The 18,072-nt window shown below is 31.9% G+C and overlaps 1 protein-coding gene across 2 annotated transcripts in view; it reads left to right on the forward strand.

The window, feature by feature from the left end:
- Nucleotides 1–18,072, forward strand: part of LOC115877185 — a 36,311-nt gene that overhangs the window by 9,404 nt on the left and 8,835 nt on the right. The window contains exons 8-15 of one of the 2 annotated variants that reach the window (XM_030893346.1): nt 1,083–1,330; nt 2,709–2,909; nt 6,575–7,123; nt 8,817–9,035; nt 9,094–9,250; nt 14,804–14,999; nt 15,920–16,143; nt 17,045–17,220. In XM_030893346.1, the coding sequence (XP_030749206.1) occupies nt 1,083–1,330; nt 2,709–2,909; nt 6,575–7,123; nt 8,817–9,035; nt 9,094–9,250; nt 14,804–14,999; nt 15,920–16,143; nt 17,045–17,220 (1,970 nt within the window). Of the gene's footprint in view, nt 1–1,082; nt 1,331–2,708; nt 2,910–6,574; nt 7,124–8,816; nt 9,036–9,084; nt 9,251–14,803; nt 15,000–15,919; nt 16,144–17,044; nt 17,221–18,072 lie in introns of both variants that reach the window. The other variant, XM_030893345.1, reaches the window with a different exon arrangement.

Genomic DNA, 18,072 nt, shown 5'->3' on the forward strand with positions numbered 1-18,072 from the left:
TATGCGAATCCAGTGCATATCCATAGAATTTTTTTTAAATATAATTATGAAATACATTAGTTTAGGATGGATTACTAAGAAATAATTTCTAGAAGGTACCATACGATCGAAAAAAATGGCGTCAGCGATGGCTATGAAACGAAGATCGCTGTCATTTTATATTCAAAATTATGTGGGAAATATCATCGATCGTTATTTCGAAGCCAACTGGACGCCGTTATTTTCGATCATATGGTAGTTTCTAAGTGAATGATAAAATTGAGAGCACGTGTAATGCAATGAAAAAAGACAAGATGTCTTTGATTGTCTGCCTTTAACATATGGCTCTGATCACTTTATTTCCGTCGTCTGTATTTTAATGCATACAATAGAGAAAACTATATACGACCAGTTGACAGACAGATAAAATAAAAAGGGGCATACGGTGTTGCCGGTTTGTAAGTGAAATAACATAAAAGAAGATAACATATATATAGCTATTTAATAATACCCAATTCTGTTAAGACAGTTGCTTGAAAACTTTGCCAGCGGCACAACGTAGTTCTGAGACCGAGTTTTAATATCAGTCTATTACAGCTGTAGTAAAATGAGTAAGCAATTGAGAAAATAAAGATCCAACGCTAGATGCAACACTTTTCGTAAATTCTTACTTGGGCGGTCTGAAACTTTGATGCGAAATCCAGCAATACCGCATAAAAGAAATCCATCAACCCTACTTTTTTCTCTTTTTAATACATTTGATTTTTCATTACGCTGTCTCCATCACACGATAAAATCCAGACCACGCTTCTACGGTGACCAAATATGTATGTTAAACTGTTTTTGATTATTATTGGTATATATATTTTATATTATACATTTGATTATATTTGGTATTAAGTAGGTAAATTATGTACAAAATATATCTCAGATTTTGGTTGTAGAAAGGTATAACGTGCATCGTAAATAGTTTTCATTTAACTCTACCTGAGTTAATTATTTTAAATTAAACACCAGTAAATTATTAAAAACCTTATGGACACTTGTTATTGCAATTTAAGTTTAATTTTGAATGGCTTTTACTGATAGTTAACTTTTTTTAGATGTACGGAGGACAATTGTAATGCAGCCTTTACTACCAAACAGTGTTTACAGTTCCATTATAAAAAAGGCCATAATTATACAGAGGAAAATATGCCTAAAATTAAACGCAGTGTTGATTATACATTCAAAGCATATAGCGGACTTGAAAGTCAAATGATTGATGATCTAGATTACTCGGAAAGTAATAGGGAACATAATGAGCAAATGAATGATGACAACGACGATGATACTGATTTGGATGATGCTAGTGAGTATAGTCTGTCCGACGACAAAATCCTTGACAGTGGAAGATATGTCTGTCACTTTAATTTCAAAGTAGTTTATTTTACAAGGAAATAAGTTGGTAAAATTGCAAAGCAGGATATTAATATATTTCAAATTTTAGTGACAAATGATTACCTACTTAAAAATTTTATGAAAAGAAACTGTATAAAACTGAAAAAATCTAATTGAGTTATTTTATTTAAAAAATAACAGTGTGTGTTAATACAAAACAAACAAGGGTGTATATTAAACAAAACACCACATATAAAAAATCTATAAAAAACTATTTCTTACTTTCAAACTTCCTGCTTTTATTATTATATTTATCAATATAACTTCTGTACAAATAATAAAGTTTTAATATTTACACAGGAATAAATAAAACAACATAAATAAAACAAAATATTTTATTTATAATTTCAGTAATTTACAAACACTTACTGTCACACTTACTTTCTCTATTCAGTACTAAAATCTATTATTATTTACTTTTCCTGTGATGTATTTATTTTACAGCTACTCAAGTTTTTAGTGCCATATCCGAGATGGTATACAAACTTTATTTTTAGAACTGCGCTCTGGGTCTACACTTAATTTTTCATCAATTTTTCCTGCACTAACTTAATAAACACAAACCACAAGTAATAACAAACCAAAATGCAACAGCAATTCGCAAATATTTATCATTTTCCAGAACGTTGGTTTCTTGACACAAATAATGTCCTATAATTTGGAAATAGTTTGACAAATCTCAAAAATCTTAAGTCGAGTTCATACAGATCTGCCTCAGTGCGTCGTTCATTGTTCCGTCACTCCAAACTTGTAATGAAATAGTCAAAATATGTAATTTTTGAAATAAATCAATATGATTGGTTAAAAACAACAAGAGAGCATGACGGATTTATACAGGGTGAGTCAAATAAGTGCAAATATTTCAGAGCTGGCAGATCTCGATGAAAGAAACATATTTTTTCTTGACCGTTTTTCAAATAAGTCCAAAATAATCCAGATATTCAAGTTTGAAAATTAAAAAAAAAATTGATTTATTTTAAAAAAAATTGAGAGCCACCGGATTTTTTTCTGTCTTACATGTTCCTGGTGTCGAAATATACCACCCCTAAAAATATTTGCATTTATTTAAGTTAAGTTTTTGACTCGCCCTATATATAAACTGTTCCATATAGTTTACTTAAAAAATGTTAGAAACTTTTTTTAGTGAAATAAATGGATTCGTATGGACGTCATCTGCCTTTTTTCTGTCGTCGTCTATCGAAATATTCCCGTAAAATAAAATATATTTAGTAAAACCCAACAAATTTGGTGTTTTGTATTATTTTTGTCGTGAAATTTGTTTGTTCTAGGTTTGGACAGTAAGGGAATGGATGATCCGCCAGCATTACAATCTCCACTTGATCTTCCCGAATCACCGCCTCCTCCTCCACCTCCTCCTACTCAACCCCCAGATTTGTCGTCCCCAAACCAACCAGAAACATCTCAAATTGATTCATATAATGTCAGTGAATTATCAAATCAACCATCTACTGTTAAAATAGTCAGTAAAGGTAAATATAAAGATATAATTATATATTCCTTTTTTTTCATTTTTATTTAGTTTAAATTGCAATATACTTATGCGTTTTCTTTTGTTCTCAATATTATTCTTTTTTTATTTTTGTTTATTCTTAGAAATGCAAAATATATATTTTTTTAATTATCTTTATATACAGGGTGGTCCGAATTGAATTCGGGAAACTTCGGCATCATATTCTGCAGATGAAAATAAGTAAAAAAGTTTGTAAATGTATGTCTTAAAATGTTTAGTTTCGGAGATACAGGATGTAGAAGTTTCATTTTTATTTCGTTTTTTTTTTCAAATAATTTCTGAACTGTAGTCAAAGGATGAAAATATCGTTGTTTGCGTGTTTTTTGACATGAGGAATTTGATTTTGATGTCAATATGACTTCTACTTGTGGAGGGCGCAAGCTACATGTTTTTTTACTATTTTGAAGAGTAATGACTTCGTGCTAATAAATAACACTACTCAGTAAAAAGATACACATTTCCGTCATTTTTTACGTCAAAAAGGTCTTTTGGGCTCTCGGTATAAATGGCTATGAGCAATCGTTCTCAAGATATTTGGGATGGAAATAGTCAATACATTAATTATTATTATTATTTTAATTATTGACAACAAATAAACATGTGTTGACTAGACAATTACTTGACTTATATGGTAAATTTGGGAAGTTCTTATTTTTTTTAAATTAATCATAATTTTTTCTAGAACTAATTGTGATAAAACAGTTTTTGTTGAACCTTTGTCACAACGGCAACCATGGTAAATGTTTTTAAATGGCCAACAGTGAACATATTCACACTACCCGTAACGTCGCTGTCACGTTGTGGCAACGTCCACCTCCCATTTACTTCATGCTTTCTGTCTCGATGTGACGGTAACGGGAGACGAGACGTTACAGTGAGAATCGCTACTTACTCGTAGCGATTTTTACCAAAACCCCTTTTTTACGTAAAAAATTACATAACTTATGAAGACCTGAAGTAAATAATGTTCTAAGTGCCATAATAATTATTATCGAGATAAACATTTTTTGTTACATAACCAATATATAAGAACGGGCGGTGTCTGTTAAGAATTTTTTTTATTACAATTAATAGCCGTGACCGTTGATTGAAAGAATTGGGAAGATACGCAACCTTATGGGCGAATTCGTAACAAGGCTGATTTGATTTCCACTTACGTGTCAAGTGCTGTATGGTGGAGACAGCAATTGTTCTGCGGTCAATGCGTAAAACACGTATTTTCTCTAACTCGGCCAGCGAAGGCATATCGAGGACAGTGTGGATCTGAAAGCGACAGTGTTGCCATGTTAAAAAATATTATTGTATTAAATATGTCGTATGATCGAAAAAAAGTCGTCTAGTTGGCTTGGAAATAACGATTATTGACATTTACCATAATATTTTACATATGAAAGAACAACGATCTTCATTTCCAAGCCAGCTCTGAAGCCGTTCTTTGTTTAATCATATAATATTATATTAAATTGTTTAACGATAGAAAATCCGTATTATTAACGTACTATACCCAAAATCCGTAAATCCGTACGGATTAATCAGTAGTTCTGGCAACACTGTCTCCGGCAACCACTTACTCTGTCGACTAAAAGCAGAACTACGGTACAGTATTCTTTATCTGTAAACGACGATCAGCGCGCAACGGCGCAGAGCTAAACTAAATCTTGGAATTCTCGGACAGGCTGACGGTAACACCAGCTACATCTCGGACAGGTTTTGTGCCACGAAATCGCCCATAAGGTTGCGCATCTTCTTATTTCGTCAATTAACGCTGTGACACTTAGAGCTTTGTAGTATAGTATGTTGTTGGTTATGGACGTTAGGACATTTTACAAATTTAATAAAACATGTAAAATCGATTTTTGGCACTCAAGAACATTATTTACTTTAAATCTTCAAATGTATATTTATTTACTTAGTAGTTTTATACAGGTACGGACAAAAAATTATTACTCTTCAAAACAGTAAAAAATACGTAGGTGGCGTCCCCGATACATACGAGTCACATTGACACCTAAAAATCAAATCTCTCAAAAAACACCCAGACACCAATTTTTATCCAAATATGGACGTTTTTTTTCACAACAAGGGGCCGTCCTCTGCTGGAAACACTGCGACCTGTGTGGCCTATTGTGTTTGTCCCCTTTCTATATCTGCACCCATTCTCCTATCCCTGTGCCCTGCACTAACTTATGCAGCTTGATAGGATGGGAGCATTGTTCCTCTGGTTCTAGCCTAGCTTTCCCAAATAAAAAGTGTCGCTTGCGATCCAGAGCCTCGCAGTGACATATTATGTGCTCCGCTCTTTCAGGATCTTTATTGCAGAGTCTGCAGCAAACTTTGAATAAGAAGACTAAGGAAGGAGCATAATGCTATCCATGTATTCATGCATGGTGGGCGGAAAAAGCTCTATAGGGTGGGGATCCTTGACAGTTCTGTTTGACGATTCATTTGACACATTTGAATTTGATTTGAAATTTTGTGGATTTGTCAGTCTTTACGGAGCTTATTTTATGTTATTTATTATTTATTCTACTACTGATAGTTGTATAAAGGTAGTAAATCTAGATGGAAATTGTGGCAGAACTTAAATTAACAGTGACATTATCGCGATTTATCGAAAAAGACTCTAAAATAGTTGGTTGTGTAGCGTGCGGTAGATCTCCGAAAAAATTGAGTGAAACAACTTTTCGCTAGTAAGTGACTATATAATATACATACATGTAGTAAACCGATCATTTATGAAATTCACTTAAATTAACTAAATTATATATTTTCTTGCATTTTAGCTTTTATTTATACTACTTGTCAGTATACTTGTCAAAGATCAGATGTCAAAGAATTCTGATACGTTAATTTGACTTACCTGCTTCAGTAGCGTATCGGATGTTTGTGTTAATAAATACTTATTATAATTTATCTATTTTTATTAGAATTATATATTTTTATAACAATTTTAATAACTACCAGCATTTATTCACAATGTAAAATAAAATAACACATTATTGAGTCTACCCCATGTCTACCCTACATCATAGTTTTACATTTTTTAAATAAAATTAGAACGGCACTGATAAACCGGAATTTAAGTCGGCCATATTTGAGGTCCATCGCGGTGTACCTAAGATTTTTAATATGCTCCTTCCTTAGTCTTCTTATTCAAAGGCAGCAAAGACTTCCTTGATACAGGTTGAGCTTGTTCAGGTAACACTTGACAGCCATGTGTCCTGTCAAGAGGCCTGTTGTAATCCGCAATTTATTCCTGCTAAGTATTAGCAGTTCTTTTGCGGTTTTAGAGCTAGGTCCTTGGATAAAAGCCTTGCTGTGCCTGTGCCCCTGTCTATTTCTCCAGTCTGCTTTTCCCTGATCCAGAGTTTTAAATATGGACGTTAGTTCAGAAATTACTTAAAAACTCCGAAATAAAAATGAAACATCTACATCTCATCATATCTCCAAAACGAAGCATTTTAGGAGATGATTTTATAAGAACTTTTTTACTTATTTTCATCTGCAGAATATGTTGTCATGATTTTCCGATTACAATTCGGATCACCCTGTATAATCAAAAAACCCTTTCTACCGGAGGTGTAAGGTAAACACATCTTATTTATTCCAATGAATAATTTGTAGGATCTAAAAAATGGATAGCAGACGAACCCCAGCTTCAAACTCTCAAAGCGTCAGATTTCTATACCATTGAAAGACTGAGTAAAGACGATTTAACTATAGAAGATAACAACTTGTACGATCGCAAACTGTCTAATTTGGCCGAATTCACTAGACACGAACCGTCGAACGCCAGTTTACTGGTGGAGGCAGCATTGGATTCGGTCTGCAATGAACCCAGGATTGACATCGATGTTAGCGGGGCTTCGAACTGCCACGATACCTTGGTCAATAATCTCTATTCGTTAACCCAACACAACGATTTACCGGAAGTGAACTACAGCCTGGAAGAGTCGCGTGATATAAGCCTAATGTCGCCATCTGTAAACGATCACATTTCGGTAACGGACGAGTTGGATAACGAATTACAGCAAAACCAAAATATCGGACTGGATTATTCGAATTTCCATCAGGATGGTTTTAGTCCAGAAAATAGTCCTACTAGTATTCAGAGAGCGAACTTTGTGAAGAATTACATCAATAGTTTGTCGCCTGCAAACAACGGTTATGAAGGTAAAAATAATCAATTATTTCTAGTTATGAATTTTGTCTTTGTGGCTTAAAGTATTTGCATTATACTGTACACAAAGTTCTGAAACAATTATATGTAGAGTTTTTATGAAAAAAGATACAATGTTAATACAAATAGAACCGAACTTTAAATAAATTAAAAGTGATACCTTGAAATTTTTCCACGTCATTTAATGCCTAGGCTGTTAAATGAATTCTATTGTAAATAATCGAGATATGGTGACGATTTGCAGTATTAAAGTAGGCGTTATTTTGACAACTTTGACAGTTAAATTGTCACAATAAGCGTTTATGCAAATTATAACAACGCCATGCGGTATTTTGACATTTCAGAATCATTATGTTGTCAATTAAGATACTGTATTTCTTAAAAAATACAAATAAATTTTAATGAACTTTTACAATTCATGCACTTTTATATGTTCCATCGCACATAATTGTTATCCTATTTTGTTAAAAATACCCTGTTGGCAAGTCTTGTTCTTGGATCGATATTTACATGTGGGCAGTTATTTAGTTGGGATGCTGAACGAATGTTGTACACCCTTCCCTAGAATTCTAAATACTGAATTTAAATGTCTCTGATTTCAATTTTATGATTTTTATGCTGCGCGACCGCGACGAAGCTTCCATATCCCCTTCCACGTCTCTTAACAATGTGCATAGTTTATTTCACACGTTTGGTAATGTTATTACCCTTTGTTCAGTACATTATAATATTAAAATGCATTGTACTCTTCTGACATACGAAAATCCAGATCCAAAGCCGAGAGTTGTCAGTAGGCTATAGTCCAAGCATAGATTTTTTACAAAAAATACTAATTTTTAAATCTGGAAATTTTTGAATAGAGTTATGCTACTATGAATTATTAATAGAGAAACAAATAAATGTTATATATCTGGGGGTAGATCAGTGACTAAAGAATACAAGGACATATAACACCCGAGACCAAATTGTTACCATGGCTCCAAACAGTGCCGTGGCCATATATTTTTCTTAACTTAGCTGTTTGAAGATATATTTATATTTTCGATAAATGATTTGACTACGGCGATGGTGTAGACGGTGTTATCATACTAATTACGAATAAAACGTATTAAAATGTTAACAAAATGTATAAAACTAGTATCAACCTACAGCACATATCAAGTACATATAATATCAGAAAAATAATTACCAAATTCAATAAGAAAACGCTAAAAAGGTGGAGTGGACTGTTTATTTTTTTATGAAAGGCAACTCCTGGCTCTTTCTTATCCTTGCGGCTTTTACACTTGAAAGGTGAACACGTCACCATTGTAATAAAGTTTATACAAAATTGTCGCTGTTGACGAGGTGGTGACTCATCCGTAGGCCCCAAAATGATGGCGTCTAACGTAACAAATTCTGCTGCAGCCCGTATATGGGCATTACATGTCCTTGGATTCTTTAGTCATTGGGGTAGATAAAAATAATAGTAATCATATACGATCTTCGCTAATATTTTTTTTATATCAAAAAGTGCAATCTAGGATCTTTCTCTTTATATTTGATTTGTATATCTTGGGTCCTTGGCCTTATCTTGTTTTTTGCTCTGTTTTTACTTGGTTTTTAACTAGACAGTTACCTGTAACTTGCCTGTTTTTTTATTGATTGAAGTGTGTTTTGTTGAATCTAATTTATTACATTCCTCAGGAGGCAATAAAAATCCATCCCCAGGACCAAGTCCACCGCGCTATGGTTTTGGCCACAATATTAATCCTGAAAATTTGTCTTCCGATGAGAGTAACGGAATGGCTGCTCAAAATCTAAGCCTGCACGCCGCCAAAAACGATATTCAACTAGATTTATCAATGTACAAGACTCCTTACAAAACTCCAGAATATTTACGAAGAATGAAGTTTGATGGAGAAAGTAATTTTATTAAACTATAAGAATGTTTTTATTTTTATAATATTCATAGATGTTTTAGTTGGGACCACCAGTAACGCATTAAATCCTCTAGAACCTGAAGTTGACATTGTGCAAGATATGTCGAACGGGTTACAAGAGAAAGATGATCGCAATAAATACCACGATGACTTGTCGGCTGAGATTAGAAGTAAATTTGAACTAGATCTGGATTTGAGGTTTGTTACATTACTGACATGACAGTCCGGTGTTTCAACTATATTTAACACAGATTTAAACAAATCGTTTTTATTACACTATAGTTTAATTAAAACCTAATCAAATAAATCTTGAAAATGAAAAACGTATGGATCCAGGGTGCGACAAAGGAATAAACAGGTTTATTATATTCATTAAAATACGATGATTTATTATACCGTGTAAAGTTATGTGATTGCGACAATAACTGCGGCAATATCTACCGATAAAAATAGGTAAAAAAGTTTGTATAAATTCATACCCTAAAATTCTTTGTTGGATAAAAAAGTTCTCTTGGTAAAAATCTGTCCAACAATTGGTTGTTGGTCTGTCCAACGACAAGATCCTTGACAGTGATAGATGTCTCTGTCATTTTAATTTCAAAGTAGTTTCCAAAAGTAGTTTTCAAAATATTCCACAGGAATAAAAAAACAACATAAATAAAACAAACTATTTTATTAATAATAATACTTACCAAATTTTATACCTTAAAGGTTGATTAATTAAGTTTAATCTTAATTCTTTTAAAACCAGTGTACCTTTTGACATTATTTTTCTGCAGTATTAAAATCCATTATTTAACTATCGTGTGATGTCTATATTTTACAGCTACTCCAGTTTTTAGTATATGTTTAGTACGATCTAGTGTTGGGAAAATTCGAATTAAATAATACGACTAATTCGATAGTAAATTAAAACTAACTAATTCGAATTATCTTTTTCGATATAATCGAGATAAAAATTAGTAGTATTTTATATTATATCTGTGGTAACCGAATTACAAATGAACATATAACATAACCTCTTATGGACGAATACGAATATTAGTAATTAGTATAGTACTATTAGTAGTATTCTTTCGTTCGGAACGAACTGAAAATTTTCACTTAAACTGATTTATAAAGGGAATCGACAAAGAAAGGAACGATCCGATATAGAAAAATCCAGAAATCATTGTTATTTCCTATACCACGTAGGAATAAATCAGTTTAAGTGAAAATTTTGATTTCGTTCAGAACGAAAGAATACTACTATTATTTGGTTCATTTCCATCTCACCCAAATTTCACCGAACACCTGCCGAACACTAAAATTAATTTTCTTCTTTTATCTAAATAATTATTGATTGCAACTGATAAAATAAAAAGAAATACGAACCGCACGTAAACAAGGACATATTTATATCGTTTTAGAAGAAGCTTTTATTTTAGATATGAGCTTTTCAATAGGAATTGAAACAATCATAAACTCGGCACTTTTAAATTTAAAACTTTAAATTATGGTTTAATTTATTAAACGGCTTCGGCACAGTTAATAGAATACATTGAATAAAGAATATTTTTTTTTAATTTTTTATTCAGTGAGAGAATATAGGTATGGCACTGGTTCAGATTTGTTTAAAATAGCCCCTAGACGAGCACTAGCTGGAATTTATTTTTAGGTTAAATTTATAATACTACTAAATAATTCGAATTATTAATTCGATTGTGAAATATGAATTATTACTAATTATTCAATGGTGAAAATAATTCGATTATTCCCATCACTAGTACGATCCTTGTACCATATACGAGATGCACTTATCTATGACGAGATGGTATACAAACTTTATTGATGGTAACTTTCCGCCTGGGCACCGAGTAACTATAAACTGTGCTCTGGGTCTACAGTTAATTTTCCCTCGATTTTCACACGTAATAACACGAACCAAAAAAATCATCTTCCAAAACGCAGGGTATTTGACATAAGTTGACACAAAATTATAACCTATAACTTGGCAAGACTTTGACAATCCTCAAAAATTTAAAGGCGAGTTCATACGCGTCGGCATCCGTTTGTCGTTCATCGTTCCGTCAAACCAATAAAATTGAAATATGATCTGTCATTTTTGAAATAAACCAATAAAACTGGTTAAGAATAACAAGAGACGACGCCTGACGGATTTGTATTTAAGTCCATCCATAGTTAACTTAAAAAATATTAGAAACTTTTTTTTAGAAAAATAAATAGATTGGTATGGACGTCATCTGCTTTTCTTCTGTCATTGTCTGTCGAAATCTTACCCGAGAAAAAAAACTGAGTATACATATTTGGAATGGAAATAATCAATACATGTCATTATTGACAAAAATAACATTAGTTATTTGACTGAAATAATAAATTTGGGAACTTCTTATTTTTTAAAATTAATCATTAATTTGTCTAGCGAAAATTATGATAAAACAGTTTCTGTTGAATCTTTGGCACAAAAACATTTCAAGTTTCAGTTTAATCTAGTGATATTGTATGGATTATTTCGATTCCAAATACCCTGAGAGGCTATTACTCGTAGCGATTTTATCAAGAGACTTTGTTTACATAAAATATGCCAAGGAAATATACAGGGTGTTCCTTAATGACATGTTAATATTTAAGTGGGGTGATTCTTGGGCCTATTTTAAGAAAAAACTTCATGTGAATCTATGTCCTAAACATCTTAACTTTTGAGATGCAGGGTGGTAAAATTTTCCAAAAAACACTTTTTTTTTTCATAATAACTCTGAGGTCGTTATAATTATTTTTATGAAATTTCATACACGGTCTTCTATGCATAAAACTGTTTTTTTTGGAGTGCAACTTTTTTTATTGTATCTCTTAATTTCCATCCAGCCGATGGAAAAATGATACCCACACAACAATCACCGCCTCAGATTTTTAACGATTTGACCTTGAAGTAAAATGACTTGGTTTGAAGAGAAGATGAAAGTTGTTTAGAAATGAATGAGGATTTTGAAAGTAATTTTTATGCTAAGAGAGTCAGTGGCGCACCATTTTTTCCTTCAAAAATATTTAATTCAACTTCTGTATGGACGCCACTGATAGAAATAATGAAATTGTTTGTACATCAAAATAGACATTTTGATGCATAGAAAAAGTGTACCAAATTTCATAAAGATATCTATAATAACATCGGAGTTATTATGAAAAATGGGTTTTCTTTAGAAAAATTTACCACCCTGTATCTCAAAAGTTTAGACGTTTAGGACACATTCATATGAAGTTTTTTTCTTAGAATATGTTCAGGAATAAATATTAGCTTGTCATTAAGGAACACCCTGTATATTTTTTTCACTCGGTGTATACAGGTTCGGACATCTCATACGCCGCTGCGGAAGCTCCAAAGAGAATGGTAGTTTATATCGAAATGAAATTTTGGCAACATATATAGGTCAACTGAAAGCATTTTATAAAATATATAGAATTATACAGGGTGTCCCCAAAAAAAGTTACACATCAAAGTTGCGTTTTTTCTAATGGAACACTCATCACCAAGCATTCACCAACTAATAGAATCATATCAATTCTCTCTGATGTAGGATAAGTTTGCATTTTCAGCAAATTTCTGAGAAAATTTTTTGTTTTAACTGACACACAATGATAACTAGTTGTTAAAGTTGGACTAATTAGACAGATATGTTGAAGTAACGTCAGACATATCACAGCCATCTAGATTTTATCAAATAATAAAGATCTACCCAGATCAAATCATGTAAATGAAAATATCAATGAAAATCTTTGTTTGAGGGGTAGGCAACCTTAATAGTATTTTGAAGAGACATGAATTCTCCATTGAATATCGGAGTAATATACTGGGTCCATTTAAAATAAAAGAGTAACATGCTTTAAAAGGTGACCAATGTTCAGTATTAATTTTGTCTCATCTTGTATAACTTTTTGGATCAAGTTTTAATTTGATTTAAAGTACAATAGTTAATTTAACTACATATAGACTATATCGGGTAAATTCCAATTTAGGTAGCTTTTATTGTAATTTAAAAAGTGTTCTTTATTTCTAGAAAATGTTAAATATGTTAAAAACCTTACATTTTAGTCATATAATTCTCTTATAAAACTCACCTTTATTTTTCTCCCAGAATCCGAAAATCAATTAATATATAGGGTGTTCCATTACAAAAAACACAACTTTGATATGTAACTTTTTTTGGGGACACCCGTAGAACTCTCTATATTTTTAAAAAGTGCTCTGAATTAACCTACATATGCTCACAAAATTTAATTTCAATACAAACTGTCGTTCTCCTTGGAGCCTCCGCGGCGTTTGAGAGGCACCACCCTGTATGTAATACTTTCCATTATTGTAAATTTCAAATGTTAAATTTTGATTATTTTTTATAAAGTTGAGATAAAAATGCAAAAAATAAGGTAGCATAAAATTATATGAAAATTGATTATTTAGATAAAGATATGCTAAAAACATGTATTCCATACAAGCTACCTTCGTAATATGTTTGTTTTGCAGCTGTGTATATTTTACGGCGGTCATATTTTTGTAAGCATTTATACTAAGACTTCTATTATTTTCATGTATTTTTCTTACGTTCAAGGAAACAAAATATCCTCTTAAATGCTTTATTGAATTTTAGAACGCACAAATGACACTAAAATGAGAAAACTTGTTGAAAAACAGTGATGAAATGAAATTATAACTATTGTAATCGCAAAACATTTTCCGATGCACGTCATCAATCATATAGACATTGACACTAAAATCTATAAACCTGACTAAATGAAATATTGACAAAAATGTTAATAATTAATAAATTTGTTGTATAATTTAGGATACCGAGCAGCTCTTTATTTAACTTTTATAGAGCAAATGATTGTAACATATTTTATTTAGATTAAAGCTGCAAAAATTAGTTTAAACCGAATTTTATTATCGCTATGTTAGTCACATTGCGCCGTTTTCAGCAAGGTTGTCGTTTATTATTTGACAATAATTATCCTAATGTCAGTCATTATTTTCTATAATATCGTGTTGTTGAATCTTTGTGGGTAATTCTCATTTTTTTGCCTATTTTCATAGTCTTTTAAAAAAATACTTTAAAAGCACAAACAGTTCTTTTAAGAACTAAATTTTCGAGTTTTTGTATTGCATTTCTTGCAATTGTGTGTTGAAAATATGCCGAAGCATTTAAATAGTCGAAGCAAAGAGCTTGTAGTTTCCCTGATAAACTATTTTGAATGAGAACGTGACAATAAATATCCTTTATTACCCTTGACTGCAGTCAGAGAAGTAAGTTTGATTAATAAGCACATTGCACCACTTTCAAAGTTATTTCTACGTTAGTTTTTATTAAATTCTGTGATTATTAGTTTGTGAATTAATAACACCCTCTTACTTGTTATTACCACTTATGGCGTTGTAAGATGTACATCAATAAATAAATAACCCATAATAACACTTAGAATAATCTTCATAATGGACTAGTTTTTGCCAATACGTAATAAGTAAAATAAGCTATAAAACATATAAATCAATTAATTACTAAAATATTAGTTATTAAATTTATATATAAATATAAACCGTAAAAATCTTGAAAAAAATGATATAATTAATATATTGTTTGTCACTTTTAAATTAAGATTCATCTGATAAATCCATCACAATCTGGCAGCGCTGTCGCCATCGCTTGTCACTCAAAGTTGATCACGTGCATCGGAAATCGTTTTGAGATTACCATATTTTTTCAGACTGAAGAATTATGAAAATAATATAGAGACTGAGTTACTTCGTCAACGCGGAGCCTACGACACTGGTTCTGATTTAGAATTTAGGAATAAGAGTTATGATCTCATAGACACTTTGGAGAATCGAACAACGGTAGAAACCGATTTTAGACCGGATAGAAACTTTGAGCCGTTAGTTCTCAACTCGTCCGAGCTGCAGGTAAGTCACGTGCTTTTTTATAGGCTTGGTGCATTCTCCGCGTGCTGCCACCATGGGAGAATCCCGTAAACAACCGAGTTATACAAATACACGAGTTAAATTTGTTATAATATTATTTGAATATTATTAGTAAGTGCAATTCGAGAAAAATTAAAAAAAGGTAAATCTTTTTAAATTAGTAATAACATGCGGGCTGCTTCACCTACGTTATTACATAGCTTTACGCACCGATTTTGCTAGATGGAATATAACTGTGTAGTGATGGATATCACTATTCTTTTTAGTGAATCGAATCACACGATTCAATTTCTCATATTGAATCGACTCCTACGATTCGTTCATTTGAACGAACCAGATGCACAATTTACCTTTCATAAAAACAAGAATCGTAACTGGCACTACCGACGATAATTTGGCCGGACAATTACTTGATTATATTATAATTTTATTATCTTTTGAAATTGTCACAACACAACACAACGCGTCGTCTAGTCTGGTTTCTTTTTCACTTAATTTTTACTACCCGAAACACACAAACTTGGTACCTGAGAATTTTATAGTTTTAATAACTGCGGTAGTAAAAACTAATGACGATATATTATGACTATCTATATGATATATATTATGACTTATTATATGATTTAAATAATGATTCAGTGCGTACATGCAACAACGTACATGTACATTGCAAATCATGGTAACCTGGACGGTGTGTAATAAAGTTAGCCGGACAGTTCTGATTCCTGCCGTACCGAGCGCTGCTGTCGGAATTTTAAAACGTCGGTTGAAATGCACCAAGCCTATACCAGAGTATTTTGGTACATTTTAACCACAATATTAATCTGTGTTTTAACTCTTATTCTGATTTAATTTAAGATACAGCGTGTTTATCCAAATTTATTTTTTAATGTGTGTCTTAGGGTTTAGATATGTCAGCAAGGAGTTTTCACAACTACTCAAACATCAATCGTTACCATCATTTATATCCAGAAGTCGATAGAGTAGATTTGCGTTTAAATTATACTCCCCCACCCCCACCATACGATCTAATGAGGGTAGTTTCGTTAGACTTAACGCCACCAGGACGACACAGCGTGGATTTAAGTCTTAGGAGTCACCCTTTACATCCGATAGCAAATACGAGGTACTATATTTTGTGTTGATATTAGCATATTAACAAGTGCATTAATTGTTTTCATTAAAAAATAAAATAATAATAATTAATCAAAAAATCTATTTTCTAAGATTTAATATTTTGGAACTACATGGCACATAATATTTACTAGGACTTATTGGTTACTTATTAAATTAAATGGGTTAGTTTCTCTTCAATTTAAGTTAGCAAGCTAGTTAAATAATTGACCTTTCGGGATAGAATCCTTTGTTTTAAAATATTTGGTTATAAGCTTTGAATAAAAAGGACTAATGAAAATGTCGTGCAATGAAAATCAATGCAGGTTAAGCAAAAATTGGCAAACTAAGTAATTAATTAAATAATCAATATAATAATATAATTATTTTTTTGAATAAAATAATTTATAATATAGTTTTCATATTTGTCATCATTTTGCATCTCTTACGAGTTAGCTTCCAGTCATGGTGGCTTGCAGAGTATGTGGAAAGGCTATTATTAATATTGCATTAGAGAAACTACAATTTCTGCAAATTAAAATGGAGACAACTGTCACTGTTATACAACTATTATTTAACTCTCATTTCTTTTTTTTTTTATTTAATGGTTGCCATAGAATATAATAATGGGTAGAACAAAAAGAAATTAAGAAAAAAAATGCTTAATACAAAACATGTTTTTTGGTCATAGCACGGATGCGTGACGCATCAAACGCCTTTTTCGTGTTTTTTTTTGCAAACTTTATGTGTATTTTAGAGAATACTTATAAAAAACAATAAATGCAGTTAAATATAATAAGATTTGTTTGTAATTATTATTGTCTCATTAATTGCGAAATTTATTAATTGGGTAGCAACCAGGAAAATTGAACAGACTGTATTGTCCATGAATTATTCAAACATTTCATTTTTAGATTACTTACTGATCATACACTACAACCAAATCATAGGCTTTTGGATCAAAGTCGATTACTAACAGGAGAACTGACAAGCCGAATTGGCGACACCCGGCTCATACCTGAAACAAGTGGCAGATTACTATCCGACCATACAACCAATAGAATCTTAGGCAACAACGATCACTTAACAGGTAAATATTTACATATTTTCTATTACGAGGGTTGAGGTAGAAAAAACAGTAAATAACTTTTAAACCATATTGTTTTTCGAAGTATTATCCACGCTGCGCTGGAACCATTTCTGAAAGCAGTTATTCCACTCGCTTGCTGGTACCTTCAAAATAGCATTTTTGAAGGCGCTGACTGCATTTTCTGGGTACTGGAACTTTTGACCACGCAGTTCATTCTTAATTTCTGGAAAAGTAAAAAAGTCGTTAGGACTTAGGTCAGGACTGTATGGAGGATGGTCCAACAATTGGATGTTTTCTTGCTTTAAAAACTAAATTGTTTTTCGAGCTGTGTGGGGACTTGCATTGCCTTGGAGGATTATTCGTCGTTGCATCATCAAACATTGCTCTATAAAATTTGCTCTGGAAATGTTATATAGAACATAAAATTGTTGCTGGGCAGTTAATTTTGACATTTGATACATGTTGACAGCGCCTATGTTTCTATATGCAAAATATAAAAAACAATCCTCGTATACCGGGTGCGTCTCAAAAGTGGCTCACCCCTATAACTTTTTTTTATTTTTTTTTAGTTAAATAAACGAGATTTGGTATGTTAGTATATGACATAAATTAGGATTGATTGACGTATTCAATTGTTTTCGGTCACTTCCGGTTTCACCGGAAATGACTACAACTTTTTATTATTAAATGGATTTACATTTTTAATAGAATGACTTCATATGTCAACTTTTGACATTTTCGCATATGGTTTATTTGAAATTATAACTTGCGGTTCGTAACGAAAATTTGACTTGAAATACCAAGTGTGTGGTATCCAAAGACATCTAAATAAAAGGAGACGAAACAATTTAC

The sequence above is a fragment of the Sitophilus oryzae genome, unplaced genomic scaffold, assembly GCF_002938485.1.
Source record: "Sitophilus oryzae breed Bouriz unplaced genomic scaffold, Soryzae_2.0 scaffold_1442_pilon_pilon, whole genome shotgun sequence".
Classification (NCBI taxonomy): Eukaryota; Metazoa; Arthropoda; class Insecta; order Coleoptera; family Curculionidae; genus Sitophilus; species Sitophilus oryzae.